Genomic DNA, 22,524 nt, shown 5'->3' on the forward strand with positions numbered 1-22,524 from the left:
GTGGGGGTATTATTCATTAACAGTGTGGGGGTATTATTCAGTAACAGTATCTGGTATTATTCAGTAACAGTGTGGGGTATTGTTCAGTCACTATGTGGTTATGGTGTGGGGGTATTATTCAGTAACAGTATGGGGGTATTAGTCAGTCACTATGTGGTTATGGTGTGGAGGTATTATTCAGTAACAGTATGGGGGTATTAGTCAGTCACTATGTGGTTATGGTGTGGAGGTATTATTCAGTAACATTATGGGGTATTATTCAGTCACTATGTGGTTAAATTGTGGCGGTATTATTCAGTAACAGTATGAGGGTATTATTCAGTAACAGTGTGGGGGTATTATTCAGTAACAGTATGGGGGTATTAGTCAGTCACTATGTGGTTATGGTGTGGCGGTATTATTCAGTCACAGTATGGGGGTATTATTCAGTCACTATGTGGTTATGGTGTGGTGGTATTATTCAGTAACAGTATGGGGGTATTATTCAGTCACTATGTGGTTATGGGTGGCGGTATTATTCAGTAACAGTGTGGGGTATTATTCAGTCACTATGTGGTCATGGTGTGGGGGTATTATTCATTAACAGTGTGGGGGTATTATTCAGTAACAGTATCTGGTATTATTCAGTAACAGTGTGGGGTATTGTTCAGTCACTATGTGGTTATGGTGTGGGGGTATTATTCAGTAACAGTATGGGGGTATTAGTCAGTCACTATGTGGTTATGGTGTGGAGGTATTATTCAGTAACAGTATGGGGGTATTAGTCAGTCACTATGTGGTTATGGTGTGGAGGTATTATTCAGTAACATTATGGGGTATTATTCAGTCACTATGTGGTTAAATTGTGGCGGTATTATTCAGTAACAGTATGAGGGTATTATTCAGTAACAGTGTGGGGGTATTATTCAGTAACAGTATGGGGGTATTAGTCAGTCACTATGTGGTTATGGTGTGGCGGTATTATTCAGTCACAGTATGGGGGTATTATTCAGTCACTATGTGGTTATGGTGTGGTGGTATTATTCAGTAACAGTATGGGGGTATTATTCAGTCACTATGTGGTTATGGGTGGCGGTATTATTCAGTAACAGTGTGGGGTATTATTCAGTCACTATGTGGTCATGGTGTGGGGGTATTATTCATTAACAGTGTGGGGGTATTATTCAGTAACAGTATCTGGTATTATTCAGTAACAGTGTGGGGTATTGTTCAGTCACTATGTGGTTATGGTGTGGGGGTATTATTCAGTAACAGTGTGGGCGTATTATTCAGTCACTATGTGGTTACAGTGTGGCGGTATTATTCAGTAACAGTATGGGGGTATTATTCAGTCACTATGTGGTTATGGTGTGGGGGTATTATTCAGTATCAGTATGGGGGTATTTGTCAGTCACTATGTGGTTATAGTGTGGCGGTATTATTCAGTAACAGTATGGGGTATTATTCAGTAACAGTGTGGGGTATTATTCAGTAACAGTATAGGGTATTATTCAGTCACTATGTAGTTATGGTGTGAAGATATTATTCAGTAACAGTATGGGGGTATTATTCAGTAACAGTGTGGGGTATTATTCAGTAACAGTATGGGGTATTATTCAGTAACAGTGTGGGGTATTATTCAGTAACAGTATGGTGCTATTATTCAGTCACTATATGGTTATGGTGTGGCAGTATTATTCAGTCACAGTATGGTGGTATTATTCAGTAACAGTATGGGGTATTAGTCAGTCACTATGTGGTTATGGTGTGGCGGTATTATTCAGTAACAGTATGGGGGTATTATTCAGTCACTATGTGGTTATGATGTGGCGGTATTATTCAGTTACAGTATGGGGGTATTATTCAGTCACTATGTAGTTATGGTGTGGTGGTATTATTCAGTAACAGTATGGGGGTATTATTCAGTCACTATGTGGTTATGGTGTGGGGGTATTATTCAGTAACAGTATGGGGGTATTATTCAGTCACTATGTGGTTATGGTTTGGTGGTATTATTCAGTAACAGTATGGGGGTATTATTCAGTCACTATGTGGTTATGGTGTGGTGGTATTATACAGTAACAGTATGGGGGTATTATTCAGTCACTGTGTGGTTATGGTGTGGTGGTATTATACAGTAACAGTATGGGGGTATTATTCAGTCACTATGTGGTTATGGTGTGGCAGTTTTATTCAGTAACAGTATGGGGGTATTATTTAGTCACTATATGGTTATGGTGTGGCAGTATTATTCAGTAACAGTATGGGGGTATTATTCAGTCACTATGTGGTTATGGTGTGGCGGTATCAGTCACTATGTGGTTATGGTGTGGCGGTATTATTCAGTCACTATGTGGTTATGGTGTGGTGGTATTATTCAGTAACAGTATGGGGGTATTATTCAGACACTATGTGGCGGCATTATTTGGACCTTATAATGTATTATTATTGGTAATATTGGTCTTATAATAGTGAGATGTGTTCAGTAACAGTATGGGGTTATGGTGTGGCGGTGTTATTCAGTAACAGTATTCAGGTAATATTTCATCTGGTATAGTGGTATGATTTAATAACTGTATATGTATATAGATCATTTTTTGTGTGAGAGGGGGGACATATGCTTTGGGGCTTACAACACTCCTGGACGCGCTACATATCAGTGATGCAGTTCTCTGCACATCGCCTTCCAAATCGACTGCATTATTGATACAGTAATTCAGCATTTGGGGCCGACTTTTAACTTTGCAATGCCACACTTTGTCTAAAACCGGCCCTGTATAGGACAATGGTTAATATTAGTCTAGGACCTCCTTTAAAAGGATCTGTCACCACTCCTGACTTGTCTCTTTTAGTAAATAATTGTATTCCCCATGAAATAACAATTTCCGAGCATTTTTTCATGGAGCTATAGGTTGTGCCTTTCCTCTGTTATTCCGCCTAGAAATGTATAAATAAATTGACAACTGGGTGTTACCACTTGGGGATGTGTCCCTACAGAGACTGACAATGTCCAATCAGTGCTGACAGAATGAGACTGTGTGAGGACATGCCCCTAGTCAAGGAAAAGTTAATCCCCAGTTGTCATTTTATTCATTCATTTCTAGGAGGAATAACAGAGGAATGGAACAACACAGAATTCTAAAAACAGATGTTCCAGAATTGATATTTCCTGGTGAATACAAGTAGTTACTAAATTGCTAAATTACATTTGTCAGGAGAGCTGCCAGATCCTCTTTGATGTGTATTACTGCTGCCAGGGACAAACAAATCATTTGGGCAGTACCCAAAGACCCATTGCCAGGTGGAGGCCCCCCAACCCTGTATAAAAATGCAAGGTATTGACCAGCTTCATGTGGATTATAGTATGATGGTGGATGAGCAATATTGCCCAGGTGCCCAGACCCCGCTCAGTCCACCTGGCAGCTACCTAGAGATAAGATTATTTAGTGATACATAGTAACACCGAAAACCTGAGTGTTTGTAGAAGAAGTTTCCGCAAGTTCTCAAGGACACTGAACAAATAAAATTCTCCTTTTTTTAAACTGAATAAGTTCATATTACTCCTGGAAAACCTCTAGAAGGGACGTGTTGATGTGTACACAAGTCAGGCCTGTCTGCCGTCCTTGAGTCTATACAGTCCCACAAAAAACAACCCTCCCTCTGCGGAAAAACGAAAGAATCAGACACTGGCGGATTACAGTGTAACCTCAGACTGTCTGCCCCGAGGGCTAAGTGCATGGGATATCTGAGCCAATCCTACACTGTGTACAATGCACCAATCACCAACAATCTTACAAAAACCACAGAAACTGCAGGTTCTAAAGAGGAAGCTGAGGTAGAAACATTGTAACAATCTGCAGCTGTGAAAGTAACCACTGTGTGCAGTGCCTGCAAGTAAGTGTCAGCTCCACTCATCGTCCACTATAGAGCAGGATCACGCTCGTACGTGGCAGAGGAGGTTTATTTTAGGGGGATTCTACAAATACCCCCCACCATATAGATAATAGGATTGTTGTCTCTCAGATAACACGCCTGTGGGGCTGAGGAGGACTTGGATTGCCCAAAATTAATCCGCAGAGTACAAGCTGCTTACAGCAGCCTATATCCTGTCTATGGAGTTGCAATGTGGAAAGGAAATATAATTCTCTGGGATTTTCCGGTTTATAAAGAGAGCCATTATGGTTACAGCGGTGGCTGAGGCTTAAGTCAAGCTCCTGGCTGGGCCCCAATGCAAAATCTGTTATGGGGCCCCCCACCTACCATGTGCCATTTATATGACTGGTGTCCAGGGCCGGACTGGCACTTAAAATCAGCCCTGGCATTTTTAAGCAGACAGGCCCACCACAGGCCATACGCAGCCGCCAGTGTTGGGCTGGGACCACCTTTCAGCTATACAAGACATGGGGAGATTTATTAAAACAGGTGTAAATGAAAAGAGGAACAGTTCCTGATAGTCCCAGCTCCAACCAATCCACTGCTTTTGCACAAGAATAATATACATGCTCGTTATTCTAGAGGATTTTTTTTGTATATAGTGCTCCACCCACATATAGCCCTCCCCTGTAGATGGTGCCCCACATATAGCCCCCCTGTATATGGTGTCCCACATATGGCCACACTGTAGATAGTTCCTCACATATAGATTGTGGCCCATATATAGCCCCCCCCCCCGCTAGACAATGCCACTCACACATTTAAGTGGAAAGAAAAGAACAACTTTATATACTCACCTCGATCCGGTTTCCACGTCATCCTATGTCAATTCAGGTCTGCTGGGGCTGAACGACGGCGCTGATTGGCAGGGCAGAATGGTTTGCTCCGTCAATCAGCGCCTTTCAACAACAGAAGCGGTGTGATGACGTCATTGCACCGCAAGCATCGTTGAAAGGCGCTGATTGGCAAGGCAAGTCTTTCTGCCCTGCCAATAAGCGTCATTGTAAGGCAGATACAATTAGTGCATGAGGGGGTGGTGGCAGCTGGTTTCAGTGGCGCCGCCACCCAGGGCCAATTCTACCTTTTCTGCTGCTTGAGGCGAAAATTGAAATGGCACCCCCCAGATCTTGATTTTCATCCCCCTGACTGTTCTACATTACTACCAGCCTTCTCCTTTGCCTTGTACTCCCCTGGCATGCGCGGTGCAGCGATGAAGCCGGGCAGAGTACAACTCGCTGAACGGTGTGTGTTCATGGAGTACAAGGCAATGGCGCATCCAAGAAAGTTGGAGAAGACTGGTAGTGATGTAGAACAGCCAGGGAGATGTCAACTAAGCATGGAAAGGTGGGTTTGCAGTTAGGACTGTGTGACTCTACAGGATAGCGGCACTGACCCATGACCCTTTATATAGTAATTGGCATATAGCGTGCACTATTTTAAAAGTTGATTTTAAAGAAATATTGTCAGGTGATGTATTACTGCATGGTGGCGGTTCAAGGGCTTAAAGCTACCAGAGAGGTTCTGATTAAACATACAATGAATTGCAACTATGCCATCTGCTCTACACTAGAACCAAGATCAGTACATATATACAGCACCAGAACCAAGCTCAGTACATATACACAGCACCAGAACAAAGCTCAGTACATAAATACAGCACCAGAACAAAGCTCGGTACATAAATACAGCACCAGAACAAATCTCAGTACAAATATACAACACCAGAATATCATCAAGCTTCCATTGAGGAAGTGAAACGTTGCATTTGTTGGGCGAATAAACGTCACTTTTTTTTCGTGAGTGCTGCTTCCATGCTCTTGTCTTTTTGTTATACATCGTATGGGGAGAAGTCACGCCTATCATTTGAAGCTTAGCACCGACCATTTATTTGGTAATTTGCACTTGTGCTGCTCCTACCTGCCTTACTATTTCACATACACTATATATACACACATGTACACATCACAGACACACGAATATGCACATTACATGCACACATTATACACATATAAAGTACACATTGTAAACACACATGCACTTACTTTTATGTAGGATATTTGTGAAGGCAGGTTGATGGGGTGAGATTCTTCACTCCAGCACTTCTGCTCACAGCCCGACACAGAGCCCGCCGACAGTTTCCTCTCCCCCTCCCTCACGTCCCGACTGGTAACAGCAGGAGGAGGAGGAGAGGTAGTGTGAAGAGCAGGGAAGGGGGGCTGGAGGGGGAGATTTTAGCGCAGCACAGGGAGTTTTAATAATAGCAGCACAGATCACGGCTGCTATTACAGTCGGACGGCAGTTCTTAGCTGCTGTTTCGGCCCCCTCCTTACAAATGCTGTACCCTGTTGCCTGAGCCGACACTGATCGTTTGGAATGCAAGCAGGCGGCCCACTGTTCAACGGCCCATCTGGCATTTGCCAGAACTGCCCGATGGCCAGTCCGGCCCTGCTGGTGTCTTCTTATGTGGCCATTGGACCTTTGGGCTACCTCAGGCACCAGGGTGTGACTGCGACCTCTGCATCCCCAATAGCTGCATCCCTGAGCAGTATTATAAGGAATTCTTACTTCTGTGAGTCCCTAATATAGTCAAATGTTAAAAAATAAATGCCATCCGTAAAGGGGTTGTCCAAGATTAGAAACATGTGGCTGCCTTTTTAAAGAAACAGCGCCACACCTGTCCACAGGTTGTGTGTGGTACTGAAGCCCAGCCCCATTCACATCAATGGAGCAGAGCTACAATACCAGAAACAACCCAAGAACGGGAGTAGCGCTGTTTCTGTAAGAAAGCAATCATATTTTTCTAATCCTGAACAACCCCTTCAAGGATCTGTGGACTACACTGTGAGATTGGCCACTAAAACGTGGCTACTGCAGGCAACATGGTAGAGTCAGATACAACTTGAAGTACGAATGTGATTTTCCATTTCAATCAGTCACTACTTCCCAATATTACAAATGAAGCTTCTTTTGTACAATGTTATTTATGTATTTCTGTTATTTGTAGGGGAGAGTTCACACATATTGTAAATACTTGCGGACACATTCGTTTCCTGGGCCCTTGAACACGACCGCGGCTTCCACGGTCCGTACATTGGCCGGGAGCCCGGACCGCAAAAAGATAGAACATGTCATTATATGGGCCGCATTGAAATCAATGTGTGCATGGTCCGTGATTCGCGGGCGGCCTGCGGATTACACTCTGCGGTCGTCTGTGCCGCAATCACGGGCCGTGCACACGGCTTTGGTCGCGTGCATGAGGCTTTACACAGTAGCAGCACAATGGATGAGATTTGAACAAACCTCATCCACACGCTGCGTAGATACTGAGAGAAAAAAAAACGCTCAGAAATTGACCCGCAGTGCGTTTTTTTAAATCTGCAGCGTGTCAATTTATGTTGAGGAATCGCTGCTTTTTTGTCGCGGCTATTCCCCATTGAATTCAATGGGAAGATAAAACCCGCAACAGATAGCAGATGTTGCGTTTTTTGTGGCGGAAAAGCAGAGATTCCACGGTAAAAAACGCAACAGAAAAAAAATAAATCTTATACTTACCCAGAATTCTCTGCTTTGTTATCCAGGCCAACCTCCTGGGATGGCGCTTCATCCCATGTGACCGCGGCAGCCAATCACAGCCTGCAGCTATCACATGGTATAAAACATTACTCCAGTGGGCCGGCCTGCAGGACGGCAGCGGGACGTGTCGCCATGGCTGAATAAGTATCAGACGTCTTTTCTTTACGTGCAGTTTTCCACAGCGGACATCGCGGCCCGAAAAACTGCGCCACAATTTGGTGCGGTTTTTCAGCCGGAATTCCCTGCGGCGCACAGGAAGGATACACTGTGTTCTTTTACGCAGCGTATCCGCCCTATGTGAACACAGCCTTATAGCACCAACATGTTCTGCAGCGCTGTACAGAAGTTGTCATCACTCACTGTCCCCATTGGGGCTCACAATCTAAATTCCCTGTCTATTAGGGTGTGGGAGGGGAATCCACGTAAACACGGGGAGAACATAGAAACTCCATGCAGATATTGTCCTTGGTTGGATTTGAACCCAGAACCACTGAGTCACACATTTACTTATGCCGTGGCACTGTAACCATTGTGTGACTACAAGCGCCAGCATGCCCTGCCAGCAATAGATGGCACCAGTTTTTCTGCCATGCCCAGGGCCTGTGTCACTACCAGACAGATTGGGGCCCAGGATGACATCCGGCTCTGCAGAATAGCAACTTTGGTGCTTGTGTAGAATATTGTCTTCTCAATACCGCCCCATTCTGTCTGAGCGCAGGTCTCGCCCGCTTTGCGTATTTGCTGTCAGCTGGACGTCTGCCTACTTAGACATGTGTGTATTGGCCGAGGCTTCTTCTTAAAATGGCCCCGTCAATATTTACTGGACTTCACTCTTTCAAGGGATTCTTTATACCTAAGAGGCAGAAAAATATCTGTTCTCAGGACTTCCTATATTCTGAGTTGCGATTCCAGACCTCTAGGACTTGTGTTGCCGAAATGTTGACGTTGTGACACACCTGTTCTGATATAAACGCTACATCTACCACAATGCACTACAGCAGAAAATGAATAAGTGGTTAGTTTGATATTGTTGTGAATACTTTTTTGTACTTATAGGGATCTAGAGTTAGATTATGTCCTCCACTTAAGACACATCCAGAGCTGTATTCAGAATCCTGCTATTTTTTACCGGTTGTGCTGACAGACCCGCCCCTAAGCTGAAATACCATAATGCATTGCTTTCTGTACGTAATAATATCTGTGACTATTTTTAGCATGTGACAACTAATTTACAGAATTCTACATGTAAAATCTCCTGCAAGTCCTTCCATAGAAGTCGATGCAGAATGTGTCGGTGCTGGAGCAGTTAATGTTTTTACCACTTATTGGATGAATTTGGTTCTTGACTCTGAGGCTGTGACGTGTGTCTGGGCGGCGACTTTGGCTCCTATATTGTCCTACACACCCCTGAAAGATTTGCTATATTAACCCCTGATCAATGTTATCTGCTACATCTGGCACAGTAAATATGATATACAGTCTTATGTTCTCACACGTGGGCCCAGTACTTCCAGAGTCCTTCTCTTCTTTTCCTTCTTTCCCTACATCCCTCCATTCCCTCTTATTCCCTTATTTTCTACCCTACTCCCTCCCTCCCCTTCTTCATTTCATTTCTTTATCATTTCCTTGCTATTCTTCCTTCCTACCAATCATACCTTCCTTCCTATCCTATCTTTCTTTCTTATGATTCTTTTCTTCATTCCTATGACTCCTTACTTACCTATCATTCCCTCCTTCATTTAATTCTTTCCTCACTTACTTTCTAATTTCCTGGCTTCTCTTTATCTTTCTTTCTTTCTTTCTCCCTCCGTCCTTTCTCCTTCCCTCCTCCTTCCCTCTTCCGTCTTTTCTCCTTCCCTCTTCCGTCTTTTCTCCTTCCCTCCTCCGTCTTTTCTCCTTCCCTCCTCCTTCCCTCTTCCGTCTTTTCTCCTTCCCTCCTCCGTCTTTTCTCCTTCCCTCCTCCGTCTTTTCTCCTTCCCTCCTCCGTCTTTTCTCCTTCCCTCTTCCGTCCTTTCTCCTTCCCTCTTCCGTCCCTTCTCCTTCCCTCTTCCGTCCCTTCTCCTTCCCTCTTCCCTCCCTTTCTCCTTCCCTCTTCCCTCCCTTTCTCCTTCCCTCTTCCCTCCCTTTCTCCGTCCCTCTTCCCTCCTTTTCTCCTGCTATCCTTCCCTCCTTTGTCTTTCTGTCCTTTTCTCCTTTGTCTTTCTGTCCTTTTCTCCTTTTTCCTTCCGTCCTTTTCTCCTTTTTCCTTCCGTCCTTTTCTCCTTTGTCTTTTTGTCCTTTTCTCCTTTCTCTTTCCATTCCTTTCTTTCTCCTTCTGTCCTTCCCTCTTCCGTCCTTTCCCCTTCCGTCCTTTCTCCTTCCGTCCTACACCTTCTTTCCCTTCTCCATACTTTCTCCTTGCTTTCTTCCCATCCTGATCTCTTTATTGAATAGATAAGCTCATGGACTCCCGAAGACATTTTAGTAGACCAACAAAGTGAATTGATCTCACTTGATTGATTTAAACGTAGGAAACATCGATTGTCCCGCGAAGCAGAAGGAAAATAACAGATAATAATTCCCATTTCAATTGTTGACATAATTAGAAGTAATGGAATCATGTCAACTGCAGATAATCTAGTGCGCCTGTTCCCATAGATGCGGCCCTAGAAGCCCATGGTAGAGATGTTATGAATTAGCGCAAGGACAGATGTAAGAGATAAAACAATCATTCTGATAGTGAAGTGATCCGCATTGACCGCATCTCCATGGTGTCAGACTGTGTTTTGCATGCAGACAAGCTCTCGTTCCGCCGTCGTTGTCCTTTAAACAACCTCTGTAGCCCAGAATGCACTTAACTTGCATAGAGACGCGAATGGAGAAATGATTAATATTCCCTTGTAGTTTATTTCAATGTTACATTTTACAAAGTTGCAGCTCGGGGAAGGCTGACAGCCCAATCTTAATTAAGATTCATTATACAGAGAGTCTCTCTAAATGGAGGTCAGCAAGGCTTGTTTTGGAGTCAGCGACTGGCCTGGTCTCCTCTCGCTTTCAATCAAACCGTAGACGATGGAGAGAACATTTCCAAATTGATTTTACTTTATAAATTGCTTTCATTGCCCAGTATCTGAGGATGAAAAATAGAAGCATATCTCCTACCAGCGCCAATTCTCAAATGCTCTAGGACTAGGTGATGGGTGCAGTTACGAGCACCCCCACCATATTTTTATCACTCAGGTCTAATTCTGTGTCTACACATTAAGTACATTTGCCAAATAATATTAAAATATATCTTTAGTATTAGGAACAGCAGAAATGCCTGGAGGAGCTCCCGGGCAATTTTACTGGAGATTTCTATATTAGCGGCAAAGCCCATAAATCACTGCTAAAATAGAACAACCGCCCAAGATTTGACTTGTGTCATCTGGCACACCACCTTCTGTTCATAGAGGCTGACCATGAGGCTATGTGCCGCTTGGACAGATGGGGCCTAGCCCTAGTTAGTCACATTCCTTTTTCTACTGGTGGTGCTCAGGACCGCAATACCAGACAATCGATATCACATGGGTGAAACACATGTCAACACTGGCAGAAAACAAAAGGCACAAGTACTGACCAGTGGATAAGCGGAACCAAAGACTGAGGGTAGTAGAAGATGGAGACGATGCATAAATGGAGTGGATGGCAGATGAATAAATAACATGCAAGCAGTTAACAGATGAATTGACAGTGGACAAGATTTAACAACACTCACTGACCCTATCTGAATACTATCCCAAAACAGGGTAAGACAACTGCTTGCCAGCAGACCAAACACACAGGAAAGGCAAACAAACCAGTGAAACTACTGATCCCAGGATGCACTCAAAAAGACAATACAAAGAACTAGATCTCTCAGAGGACCAACAGGTACCACCGTACAAACAAACAAACACATAGACAAGAACAAAGTCACAAACTAGAATCTGGAAGGAGTTGATCACATGCCAGAAACCGTATAACCAGCACCTGAGTAATCCAGGCCTGAAGTGTGTATATATAAGCCCAAGAAAAGAACGATACCCTAATTACCCAGGCAAAGCTAATGGATGACCAAATCCAGACTCAGACCAAAGGCATTGCCTAGCAACGCCAAAACAGAGATAACCTAAATCATTGATTAGCAGCAGTCCTGCTGCTAATCGTAACACTTGGTGGCAAACTGCAACACTAGAAAATTGTACCTGACTGCAACTTTGACATTACATGCAAGAGTAAAACCAGAGTTACCCTCCAAAAGAATTGAATGGGAACTAAGGTATTAACGCAACCGAATGAGACTAACGATGGAAAAAGTTACGCGTGTTAAATCCAATGGTAGTCTAAATGAGCGTCTCAGGTCACATGACTGGCCTACACATGAAATCACATTGTCAAAGTCATCAATTAGCACAATGACCTATTCCTAAGGAATTGACAGCCAGCATTTCTGGTGACTGATACCAGATCATAAGTCACAATTAACAGGCAGAGATTCAATGAAGCATTAGTTGATGCAAAGTGAGTTGGAGGGTTCTCTTACTGTGACTGCCAGGGAGAGCTGAAAGAGGGATGGGGAGGAGCCTCTGAGTGACCAGGTGACAGAAAAAGCTGCCCTAAGAAAGATAATTTGGTGTCTAAATAAAAAATTTGGCTAGATATGCAACATTATGGGAGAGAGGAATCAAAGTAGCATAATGACTGACGACTCCAAAAATTTATATTTATTGTTTGGTTGTTTTATTGCTATTTTTTTATTTTTTATTTAATGGATAGAAATCAGTCTACAGAATATAAGAAAATATTATTTTTTGCATTCCGCCTTAAAAACAAAAGACAATTTTGTGAATAACTTCTCAAAGCTTTGCTTACCCTTGAAATAGCAGTTTGCATATTAGGGCTGACATCAGGTTCCTGCTTGCATTAGCCAACGTCTCCTTTTCTATATTAAATTCCAGTATTCAGTTTGTTGTGCCAAATAATAACCACAGATTATTTCCTCATCTGCCCCATTTCAGCCAAATTCAAAATGCAGAAGGAAAAAACGGAAGCGGCCTCTTACTACATTGGAATAGATGTGGGAACGGCGGGCGTTCGAGCAGCTTTGGTGGACCAGTCTGGGATGGTGGTTGACCAGGCTGAAGAAGCTCTGAAGATATGGGAACCTCAACCTGACCACTATGAGCAATCCTCCGATAACATCTGGGCAGCGTGCTGCGCTGTCACCAAGGTATTCCACGTATAATCATTCCTGACATTAAATGTAAAAGAATGTGCAACTTTTTTAATTTTTCAAAACTAAAAAAATGGAAATTAAAATGTCTATTAGTGTCAGTAGGAGGTGGAAATCAAACCTTTCATAGGTCGGTGTCTCAGGGAGCATAATAAAACTGTGACATAAGATTGGAGGAAAATGCTACCTTCCTTTTCCTGCAGTAATGTTGCAGGCTGCTAGTTATATTGATATCTACTGAAACTCCGGTCGGAGGAGAAGCTAGCTACTTCCTCCCTAAGTGATATCACCAATGGACACATCCCCGATAGACAAATATTTACTATAGACTAATATCAGAGCATGGTTTACATTTCAAGCATGTCTCTACGTAGTGAGGGAGGGCGTTCTCTCGCTTTGACTGCCATGGAGAGTTGAGAGAGGAAGAGGGAGGAGCTTCTGTGTGACCGAGTGACAGAAAACACAGCTCCAAGAGCGGAAACATGGCGGACGATGGTCATTGTAAGCTATTTCTTGTCCCAGGAACTCAAGGCAAGAGTGTGGAGCAAAAACAGCTGATGTTACCAGGTAGATACGCATAATGGCTGCTCATAAGGGTTCAGAAAAACATACAAGCTTCCATTTTTAGTTGGAGTTACACTTAAATATAAAGAAGTAGAGGTATAGCTTATGGACCCAATGCAAAATCTGAAACAGCCCCGTATAACTACACCCCTAGAAAGAAGACTTAAATTAGTGAATCTATAAGATGAGCCACATTGGCATTTGTTGGGAGAATTTTAGGGCGCTTTAGACATTTTGTTTAATTTAAAGGGCCAGTCCGATTCCCTTTGTGGTTACAAATAGACAAATATTAGATACAAACATGTCCCTGTGCCATCTCTCTGCGGCTTCTGTTTGCTCTTTTTGTGTGACCTCACCATTTGACCTCTTCTACCCTCTGACCCCATTAATGTCCAACTTCCCCTGAGAAACTTGTGCGAACTAGAGCGAGGATTACTTTGAAGTTAAGATGGAGGCCTGGGATAATCTAGAGGACTTGTCAGTAAGTAAGACGTGTTTGATGGAACTTAACAAGGTAATTGGCCTCATTAGTGTAATTGTTTTCTAGTAGACGGTCAAAATGGCCTCGTTCATGATAGAAATATTTTTCTTTCTCAGACATGATGACAACTACACTCCAATAGCCACACATGGTTTATATCAAGATTATCAGTGCTTACAAAACATCTAGAGGTTGTCACCCAGCTCTCTACGGACTCTGAATGGTGTGGAAATTTACCTGGTCATGAAGAGTTCTGCTCCCTCTTTGCTAGTGCTCTGACTTTGCATGTGTCAGTTTACACTTTAGTTTTTGCATTCTATTCACAAATCGGGATTCAGTGTTAGGGTATGTTCACACGGCGGGGGTCCGTAACGGCTGAAATTACGGGGATGTTTAAGCCTGAAAACATCCCCGTAATTTCAGCCGTACCGGCATGTGCAGGCGCTTGAACGCCGCGTCAATTACGGCCGTAATTAGCGCTGCTATTCATTGGAGTCAATGAATAGCGGCTCCAATTACGGCCAAAGAAGTGACAGGTCACTTCTTCTACGCGGGCGTCTATTTACGCGCCGTCATTTGACAGCGGCGCGTAAATATACGCCTCGTGTGAACAGACAAACGTCTGCCCATTGCTTTCAATGGGCAGATGTTTGTCAGCGCTATTGAGGCGCTATTTTCAGACGTAATTCGGGGCAAAAACGCCCGAATTACGTCCATAAATAGGCCGTGTGAACATACCCTTAGGAGTCACTCCCATGTAGGAGAGTGAAATGACCACGGGAAAAAGTGACTTCAAAACATAAGATGACTCCATTATATGAACTAAAACATCATCATTAAAGAGTCATTTCCATCTCTTAATGTGATGGCATTCGTTTATCATCGGTGGGGGTCCAACCTCCGGTACACCACCGATCTTTATAAAGTGGGAATAGTCCTTTAAGAAATGCTGCATGTAGGATTGCAATATATGGGGACTCCCATTATTGTCCTTTATTTAACCACCAGGGGTCAGCAGCTATTACGGGGACACAGGTCCCCCAAGGTTGGTTTATGTTAATCTCTGGTCCAATTATATTACATTTTTTCCAATCATGTTTGGAGATGAACAAATTGTTTCCCATGATTCACCATTTGCGATCCATATAATACAATGGAAGAATTGATTCGCCAATGCTTCGTAATTACGGTGAATCACAAATTGGGCGAAATAATTCATTAAAGGGGCTATACGGTTTTAACAAATGATGTCTAAATCACTAAAGTATCCAAAGTTATAACACTTAGTAATTTACTGTAACCCGGTCATGTGACTGTTGCCGCTATCCTCGGGCCTGATCAGCGACGAATCGTATTATGATCATGTGACTCTTTCCCATGATTCCAAGCGTCTTGAAAAGGATTCGTCACTGGAGGGAGGGGGTACAGCCAGCGAGAGAGAAGCAGAGAAGGATTATGGGGGTTGTAGTTTTCAGGGAAAGCACAGCGAGGAGGGACCCACAGCGAGGAGGGACCGCCCTATAACAGGAAGCGGTGGGCAGAAACAACGGCGAATATTGCGAGCGGGAAATAAAGATAAAAAAAGATATAAAACATGATTTAGGAGTAATAGTAAGGTATGATTATTATGAAATCCAGGTTTTTTTTCCCCGGAAAGGCGCGTGTCCCCTTTAATCTCTAATCAAGGTGACAATATATTATAATATTGAAAATATTTCCTGCAAGGATTACAATTAACCCTTCGTATTATTTCAATGGGTAACCTTAACAACAAAGGTCTCTGTTCCTTTTAGAAATTCCAGCTGTTTCATTATTCATGGTGTCCGCGGTAGACGGGTCAGATCCCTGCTCGCCGCATCGATCACTTTGTTCAATCATTAATGAGATCTGCCCAGAGCTCCGGATAAAACGATGTATACAGGACAGGAGGCCGGTGCCTAATATTATAGGAGCATCCACTGGTCAGGACGAGAGATGCAGCCGCTTCTGGCTCCATGGATGTCTATGATTTAAAATAGTAGATTGCTCCACTATATGGGTGGCAAAAAGCAAAAATAAAATGTAACAAATGATATACATTTACTTGCTGTATGTCGACACCATGTAATAGTATCACATAGTAACACTGCATCCCCTCGGAAAGTATTGTTGGGGCGACTACTTGATCCGCCGCACAGCTTTAACGCCCCATGGTATCCTGGGCAGAAGCTTTGCATGCGAGGGAGGGTACAGGGTTATGGTTGAAAGCTATCAGGGAATAAGTGTTATTGGGTCAGCCTAGTCGTGAAGGAAACTTACATCTGCTCCATTATAACATTAACCTTTAAAATTAGCGCATACCTCCAGCCACACAGGAAAGCGAGCAGTCACTATGGACAGTCTCTTGCTCTTGTAAGGGAAGATATTTTTGCTCCAGACTTCTCCTGTTAAGTTTATTGGACAGGAAGTAGCTATCTGACACCGACCATTGTTAACCATATTAGCTCACATGCAGCTACTTTCTCTGTCACACGGACGCCCAGAGGCTCCTCCCTCTCTCAGCTCTTCCTAGCAGTCAATTAAAATCCAAAAACCCTCCGCCTCCCATTTCATCCCCAATGTAGAAACATGATTAATTGAATCTCTGCATGTAGAGTCTGAAACATAATCTCGTATCCGTGACCAAATGTTTATTTGTACATGTGTCAGACCAGAGTCGCCCCCATAATCTATAGCCTGGCTGTCAGGGCATGCTTAGAGTTGTAGTTTTACCACAGATGGAGACCCACAAGTTGGCAACCACCGCTATAATTAAACCTATTTATTTGTTCTTTGTTTTTCTTTATTAATTTTCATGATAAGGAATGCTGGGAAGTGCAGTTCTCAGTGAGGAGGAAGTAGCTAACTTCTTCTCCTATTTGGATTTGAAAAGAAATCAATATAATTTCAACCTGGGACGTAATTACAGGACACTAAATATTAGAAATGGGGTATATATAATAGATGTAGCAGTTTTATTGAACAGCCTGACTCTATGCTGTAATAAGAGTCCTTGTTATAAGAAGCAATGAAAGTCGTAGCTTCTACAAGAAAGTCTTAAGGTATGAACAAGGTTTTTCTTTTTTGTCTTCTAGAAAGTCGCCCGTTCAGCAGGAAGTGGTCGTATCCGTGGCCTTGGTTTTGATGCCACCTGTTCCCTTGTGGTTCTGGATAAACAGTTTCGACCTCTAGCAGTAAATGCAGAAGGTACAACAGTATGTCAGGACATAATACAGTAAAAGTCCGGCACAGAATTGTCATCCAGCTGGTCATGTGTGCTTCCAAAATAGTCCCAATAGTCCCAGCATCGTCTGGTATTGTCATGGCGCTGGCATTAAATTCTGCTTTTTGATTGGATGCTCTGATGATCTACCAGCATTTATAGGGGTTGTATGAGCCAAAATGAGAGGGTCTGCGTTTTTCCCCAGAAACAGCACTACTCTTGTCCATGGATATATCTGGTATTGCAGCTCAGCGCCATTTGGTTTTTGCATATTATTATTTATCTGATCGCTGGGGGTCCGGCTACTGGAATCCCCACCTATCACGAGATCGGGCTTACCTTGCCCTTCCTGGAAGCCCCATAGGAATGGAGCGGAAGCGCACATACATGACCACTGCTTCATTCATTTTTTATGCGGCTGCCCAGCGCTATCTTCAGCAGCCCCCTAGAAATGAATGGAGCGGTGGTCGAGCTTACGCACTACCGCCTCATTCCTGTGGGGCTCCGAGGAATGGCAAGGTAAGGCTGTTCCCATGATCAGTGGGGGTCCTAGTGGTTGGACCCCCAACAATCAGATATTTATCACCGATTTTATGGATAGGTGATAAATATTGATTATGGTAAAAACCCCTTTAAAGGCTGTAAACTTTTTTTGAAAGGGATTTTTTTTAATAAAAAGGTTAGACCGTGTGATTGGTGAAACTTTATAATTAGTTTTTATAAAAAAATGTTTTTTACTTTTTGAGATGAAGCTAAATTATTCGCTAAGACCTGATTCTGTCAGTACCACGGATCTGACGGGTTCAGTGGGTCCTGCGTGTCTTTGACCTGTAATCTATCACATCTGATTTATGAACTGTCAGACACACAGGACCCACTGTCACTGAACCCGTCAGTCCCGCGGACCTGACGAGAACAGGATTTAGCTCACAATACAGCTGCTCTATATACAGAATACAAAGCAGCTGTATCTCAAAAAGTAAAAATAATTTTTTATAAAAATTAATTCTAAAGTTGCACCAAACACAGTGACTGACATTTTTATTTAAAAAAAAACAAAAAAAAAAACCTTTCAACAGTTTACATCACCTTTAAGTAATAAGTTGGGGTCCAAACCAGAGAACCCCGATTAGTTAAACAGGCACTAAAAGGAGCTATAAGAACTTACCAGTGGTTTTCAGGTATCGGGGTGCAGAGATAACAATAGTTGCAGCTGAGAGTTTGTCACAATTGTATCTAGTGAACCCTCTGTGCGGTCAACAGCCTGGTCTCCTGACTGATACAATGTATCAGTGCAGGTAAACTGTAACAAACTATCAGGACAGGACAGAGATTTGTGTTTGGCCAAGTTCACACAGAGTTTTTTACAGGCAGAAAAAATCTGCCTCAGGTCTTTTCTGCCTCCGATTGATTTCAATGGGAGGTCAGAAGCGGAAACGGCGGCAAGAAAGAACATGCTGCTTTATTTTATTTTTTCCTGCGAGCGGCCAAAAGCCACCCAGGGGAAAAAAAAATGCCTCTGCCTCCTATTGAAATCAATGGGGGGCGATTTCAGCCATTATTTGCGCTGATTCTAACGCGGGTTCCGCATTAAAAACGCCAAAAATCTCTGTGTGAACTGACCCTTTATCTTACAGACTGGATACAATTGTAACAAATCCTCAGCGATGAGATAGAAGGTCTGTAAAGGTTTGCAGCCTCTGGATGTAAACAAGAATGTTCTTATTCACTTACAGCAGGCACAGATATTGAAAATGGTGAAGAATTGAAACTTAAATGCAGAAAATCCTTTTATAGATCGGGTCTTATAATACTCGTAAGAACTTATTATATAGAAATATGAATTAGTCGGGTTTCATGAGCACAATTCACGTCATTATTGTTACTAGTAAGATGATCTATTAACCCCGAGCATCTGGATCGCGTCTCGACATCCGTATTGTCTGCAGGGTGCACTTATTTTGACTATCAGATATGCACAAAGGTGTTGAAACGTCCTGAAGAATGAAGTGTTATATCAGGTCTAAATCCACTGAACATCTCCATCCATCTCAGGGATAAATAGATGACTTGTCACTGCTGGGGAGACACTGGGGGGTCACTGGAAGTCGCTATCAGGAGGGGGGTATGCACGATCAGAACAAGTTCATGCAGGGGGATATAATAAACTATGTGCACCTTTGAAAAAAAAAAAAATTTTCTTTAATAAAACAGTGTATCCGTGTGATTGGTGCAACTTTGTAATTACTTTCTATTAAAAATGATTCTTACCTCTAGAGATACAGCTACTTTGTATCCTGTATATAAAGCAGCTGTATATAGCGCTAAGACCTGAATCCGCCAGGTCCACGGGACTGCGGGTATGTTCACACGGCAAACTAAAAACGGCTGTAAAATACAGAGCGGTTTTCAAGGGAAAACAGTCCCTGATTTTCAGCCGTTTTTTAAGCAACTCGCTTAAAAACGGCCACGTAAAAAACGCCCCGTGGGAATGGCGTTTTTCCTATTGAAATGAATGGGCAGATGTTTGGAGGCGTTCAGCCCTCATATTTTTAGCCGTTTTTTGGGGCGTTTACGACCCGAAAAATGGCTGAAAATAGGCTGTGTAAACAAGCCCTGACGGGATCAGTGACAGCGGGTCCTGCATGTCTGACAGTTCATACCTTAGATGTGATGGATAACAGGTGGATCCTGCGTGTCAGACACGCAGGACCCGCTGTCACTGAACCCGTCAGTCCCGCTAACCTGACGGATTCAGGTCTCAGCGCTAGATAATCCACTCTATTTACAGGATACAAAGCAGCTGTATCTCAAAAAGTAAAAAGAATTGTTAACAGAAAGTAATTACAAAGTTGCACCAAACACAGTGATAAACTAGTTTATTAAAGGGAAAAAAATTTTTAAAAAAATTCTAAAGTGTACGTAGCCTTTAACTGATGATAATACCGACCATGCAGATACGGTTAAGAAATGACTAAGGCCTCGTTCACATCTGCGTTGTGGTCCCGTTCTAACGTTTCGTTGGAACTTTCCGTCAGAACTGGACCCTGAGCAGACACAAACTGACACAGACGGAAACCAGAGGTTTCCGTTTCCATCACTATTGAGGCATCATTTGGCCGGAAGCAGTAGCGTAGTCGACTACGCTATTGCTTCCGCAAAACGACGCGTCCGGTGCACAACAGAGAAAAAACGGAAACCATGGGCACCAGATCCGTCAGCATTGAAATCAATGATGATGGAAACTGTTTGTGTCTGTTCAGGGTCCCGTTCTGACGGAAAGCTCCGACGGAATGTCAGAACGGAACCCCAACGCAGATGTGAACGAGGTCTTGGGTGCAGCGCGGACACCTTGGGTTTCATTCTGCTCCATCTGTTGCCGGTTTTCCCTGTAATCATCTGGCTTTGTCTCTCAGTTCACACTACAACTTCTAATATCCAAACATTTCTGATCAGTGAACCCCGGGAAAATTGGGTGCCCGTCACTCCTCATGCACTTAACCGTAGTACGCGGCAAAACAAGGATTCGGGGTGCTGTTTGGCCGGTGTAATGAGATTCAGCTGTGTTTTTTCTAGAGTATCTAACATGCTCTTATTTCAAGGAGTCCGCTGACATACACAGCGAGAAGTTGGGGCAACTCCAGACAATGCTCCCTGGAAAAAATATACAAATTAAATTCCTCAGGAAAGAAAAAGTTTCCCTCTGCAGCGCCACCTATTGGCAGATATCTTATACGTTTTTTCCTCACTTTGGAAAGACGTTTTAAAGGAGCACTCCAGGCAAAACTAATACACTGGTAGAGATTTATTAATATTGTCTTAAAATAAAGATAAAAACTAGACCAGACAAGCGCAAACTGCGCCAAATTAATCACAATGACGATCGCTGAAAAATGTGGTTGGACATGTTCTCTTCCTTACACCTTCTCTTGGCTAACGGACTTTACACCAATATTTTGCACCAATAGAATGGCACACGCCCTTAATTAATTGGGCGCATTTTACAGCTCCTCTTAGCCACGCCCCTTTTTTCCCTTTTTCCTCTTTTTTTGGGGGAAAGTGTTGGTTGAGGCGCAAATAATACTAAATAATAAATTTGGTGCACGACAAGTACAACAGTTTTTTGGTGCAAGTTTAAAAAGAATTCTAGCTCATTTTGCTTTGTACATCTCCCCCACTGTGTTATGTGTAGTCCAGGGCCTGAGGGGGCAGAACATGACAAAAGGGATTCCAAGAACACCAACAAAAAAATGTAGGTACTTTTTCCCCACAAATCTTCCATTCCCCTCTCCTGTGGCCTCTCTTCTATGGCTCTGCTTGAGCAAGTGTCAGTCTTCACTGTAGTTCTGGTATTCTATTCATGAACCAATCAGATCAGGATGAACAATGCTAGGTCCTTCATAGATAGGGGACTGATGTAAAGCACAGAATTGTGGGGTAGCTGGCAAGATGAGTCTTATTTTTAATAACATTCAATGCAGCATCTTGAACTACAATCTATGGGGCCTCCGCGAAAAGCCGCCAAGTAGAACATAAAAATGGACATATTATTCCTGTATTACGTCGTTTTTATTATTTCACCAGCCTGAACTTCTTCTCTTATTCTTATTTTACTAAGGCGACCATAACCGGAATGTGATAATGTGGATGGATCATCGGGCGGGAAGTCAAGTGCAGCGGATTAATGGGAGCAAACATCGTGTATTGCGTTACGTTGGCGGCGTGATGTCTGTTGAGATGCAACCACCCAAACTTCTCTGGCTGAAGGAAGTAAGTTTCATAGCAGGGGCCGCACTTACACCACCCAGGGACCATGTCGGGAGCTTCCCAATGTAAACATTTAACGTATACCTGTGATGGATGCCATACATTGGCACGAGCACCCATAGGCTCTTATGTTAAAAAATGTATACCACACAGTATACGCTTTTTTTCTGCGAGACCCCTCAAATTGAATAGTGTAGACTATTACGCTATTCTATCCTTTAAAAAAAAAAATTAAAAAAAATGGATACCGACATATACCAGCCCGGCGGAGACCAAGGACTCTTTTGGTCTCTGTCGGGCTAATGGATCTCTATAATCACATGAATCATGTACATTGGGAGCTTTGCCGACACAAGAAACGTAGGGCACTTACGCGATGTGGAGATAGGTGGGCCCTACGGCGAGGGGGAGTAATAGGAGGAGATAATGGGCAGGGAAGCTTCATATAGAGGGAAGGACATTCCGTCATCAAACAGGTGGATAGGATTCTTGAAGAGATGAGTCATAACCAATATAGCATTTCCACACAGGAATTGTCACCCAGATTTCCTATTCGCCTGCATGTCTGCATAGCATTGTTGAATTTTGGGAGTAGGGAAGTATCGCTGCATAACAAGCAATTACTGCTTTACCGTTCTGGATTCCAAGAAAGTTGGGTGGAAGCAGTAATGGTGGACATATATCGGTTATCACTTAGCTTTCCCAGAAACCAATAGAACTGAAAAACAGTTGGATTGACATATCTGCTTCAGC

The 22,524-nt window shown here is 43.1% G+C and overlaps 1 protein-coding gene across 5 annotated transcripts in view; it reads left to right on the forward strand.

The window, feature by feature from the left end:
- The first annotated feature begins 3,787 nt into the window (after positions 1-3,787).
- The window catches only part of FGGY (FGGY carbohydrate kinase domain containing), a 241,724-nt gene continuing 222,987 nt past the window's right edge, over positions 3,788-22,524 (forward strand). For all 5 annotated transcript variants that reach the window (XR_012849946.1, XR_012849947.1, XR_012849948.1 and 2 more), the window contains exons 1-4: positions 3,788-3,873; positions 12,504-12,715; positions 16,877-16,988; positions 21,623-21,774. Coding sequence is in view for 1 of the 5 variants with exons in the window: in XM_075832701.1 (XP_075688816.1) it covers positions 12,515-12,715; positions 16,877-16,988; positions 21,623-21,774 (465 nt within the window). In the remaining 4 variants the exon portion in view is untranslated. The remainder of the gene's footprint in view (positions 3,874-12,503; positions 12,716-16,876; positions 16,989-21,622; positions 21,775-22,524) is intronic.

Source organism: Rhinoderma darwinii, chromosome 7 (assembly GCF_050947455.1).
Source record: "Rhinoderma darwinii isolate aRhiDar2 chromosome 7, aRhiDar2.hap1, whole genome shotgun sequence".
Taxonomy (NCBI): Eukaryota; Metazoa; Chordata; class Amphibia; order Anura; family Rhinodermatidae; genus Rhinoderma; species Rhinoderma darwinii.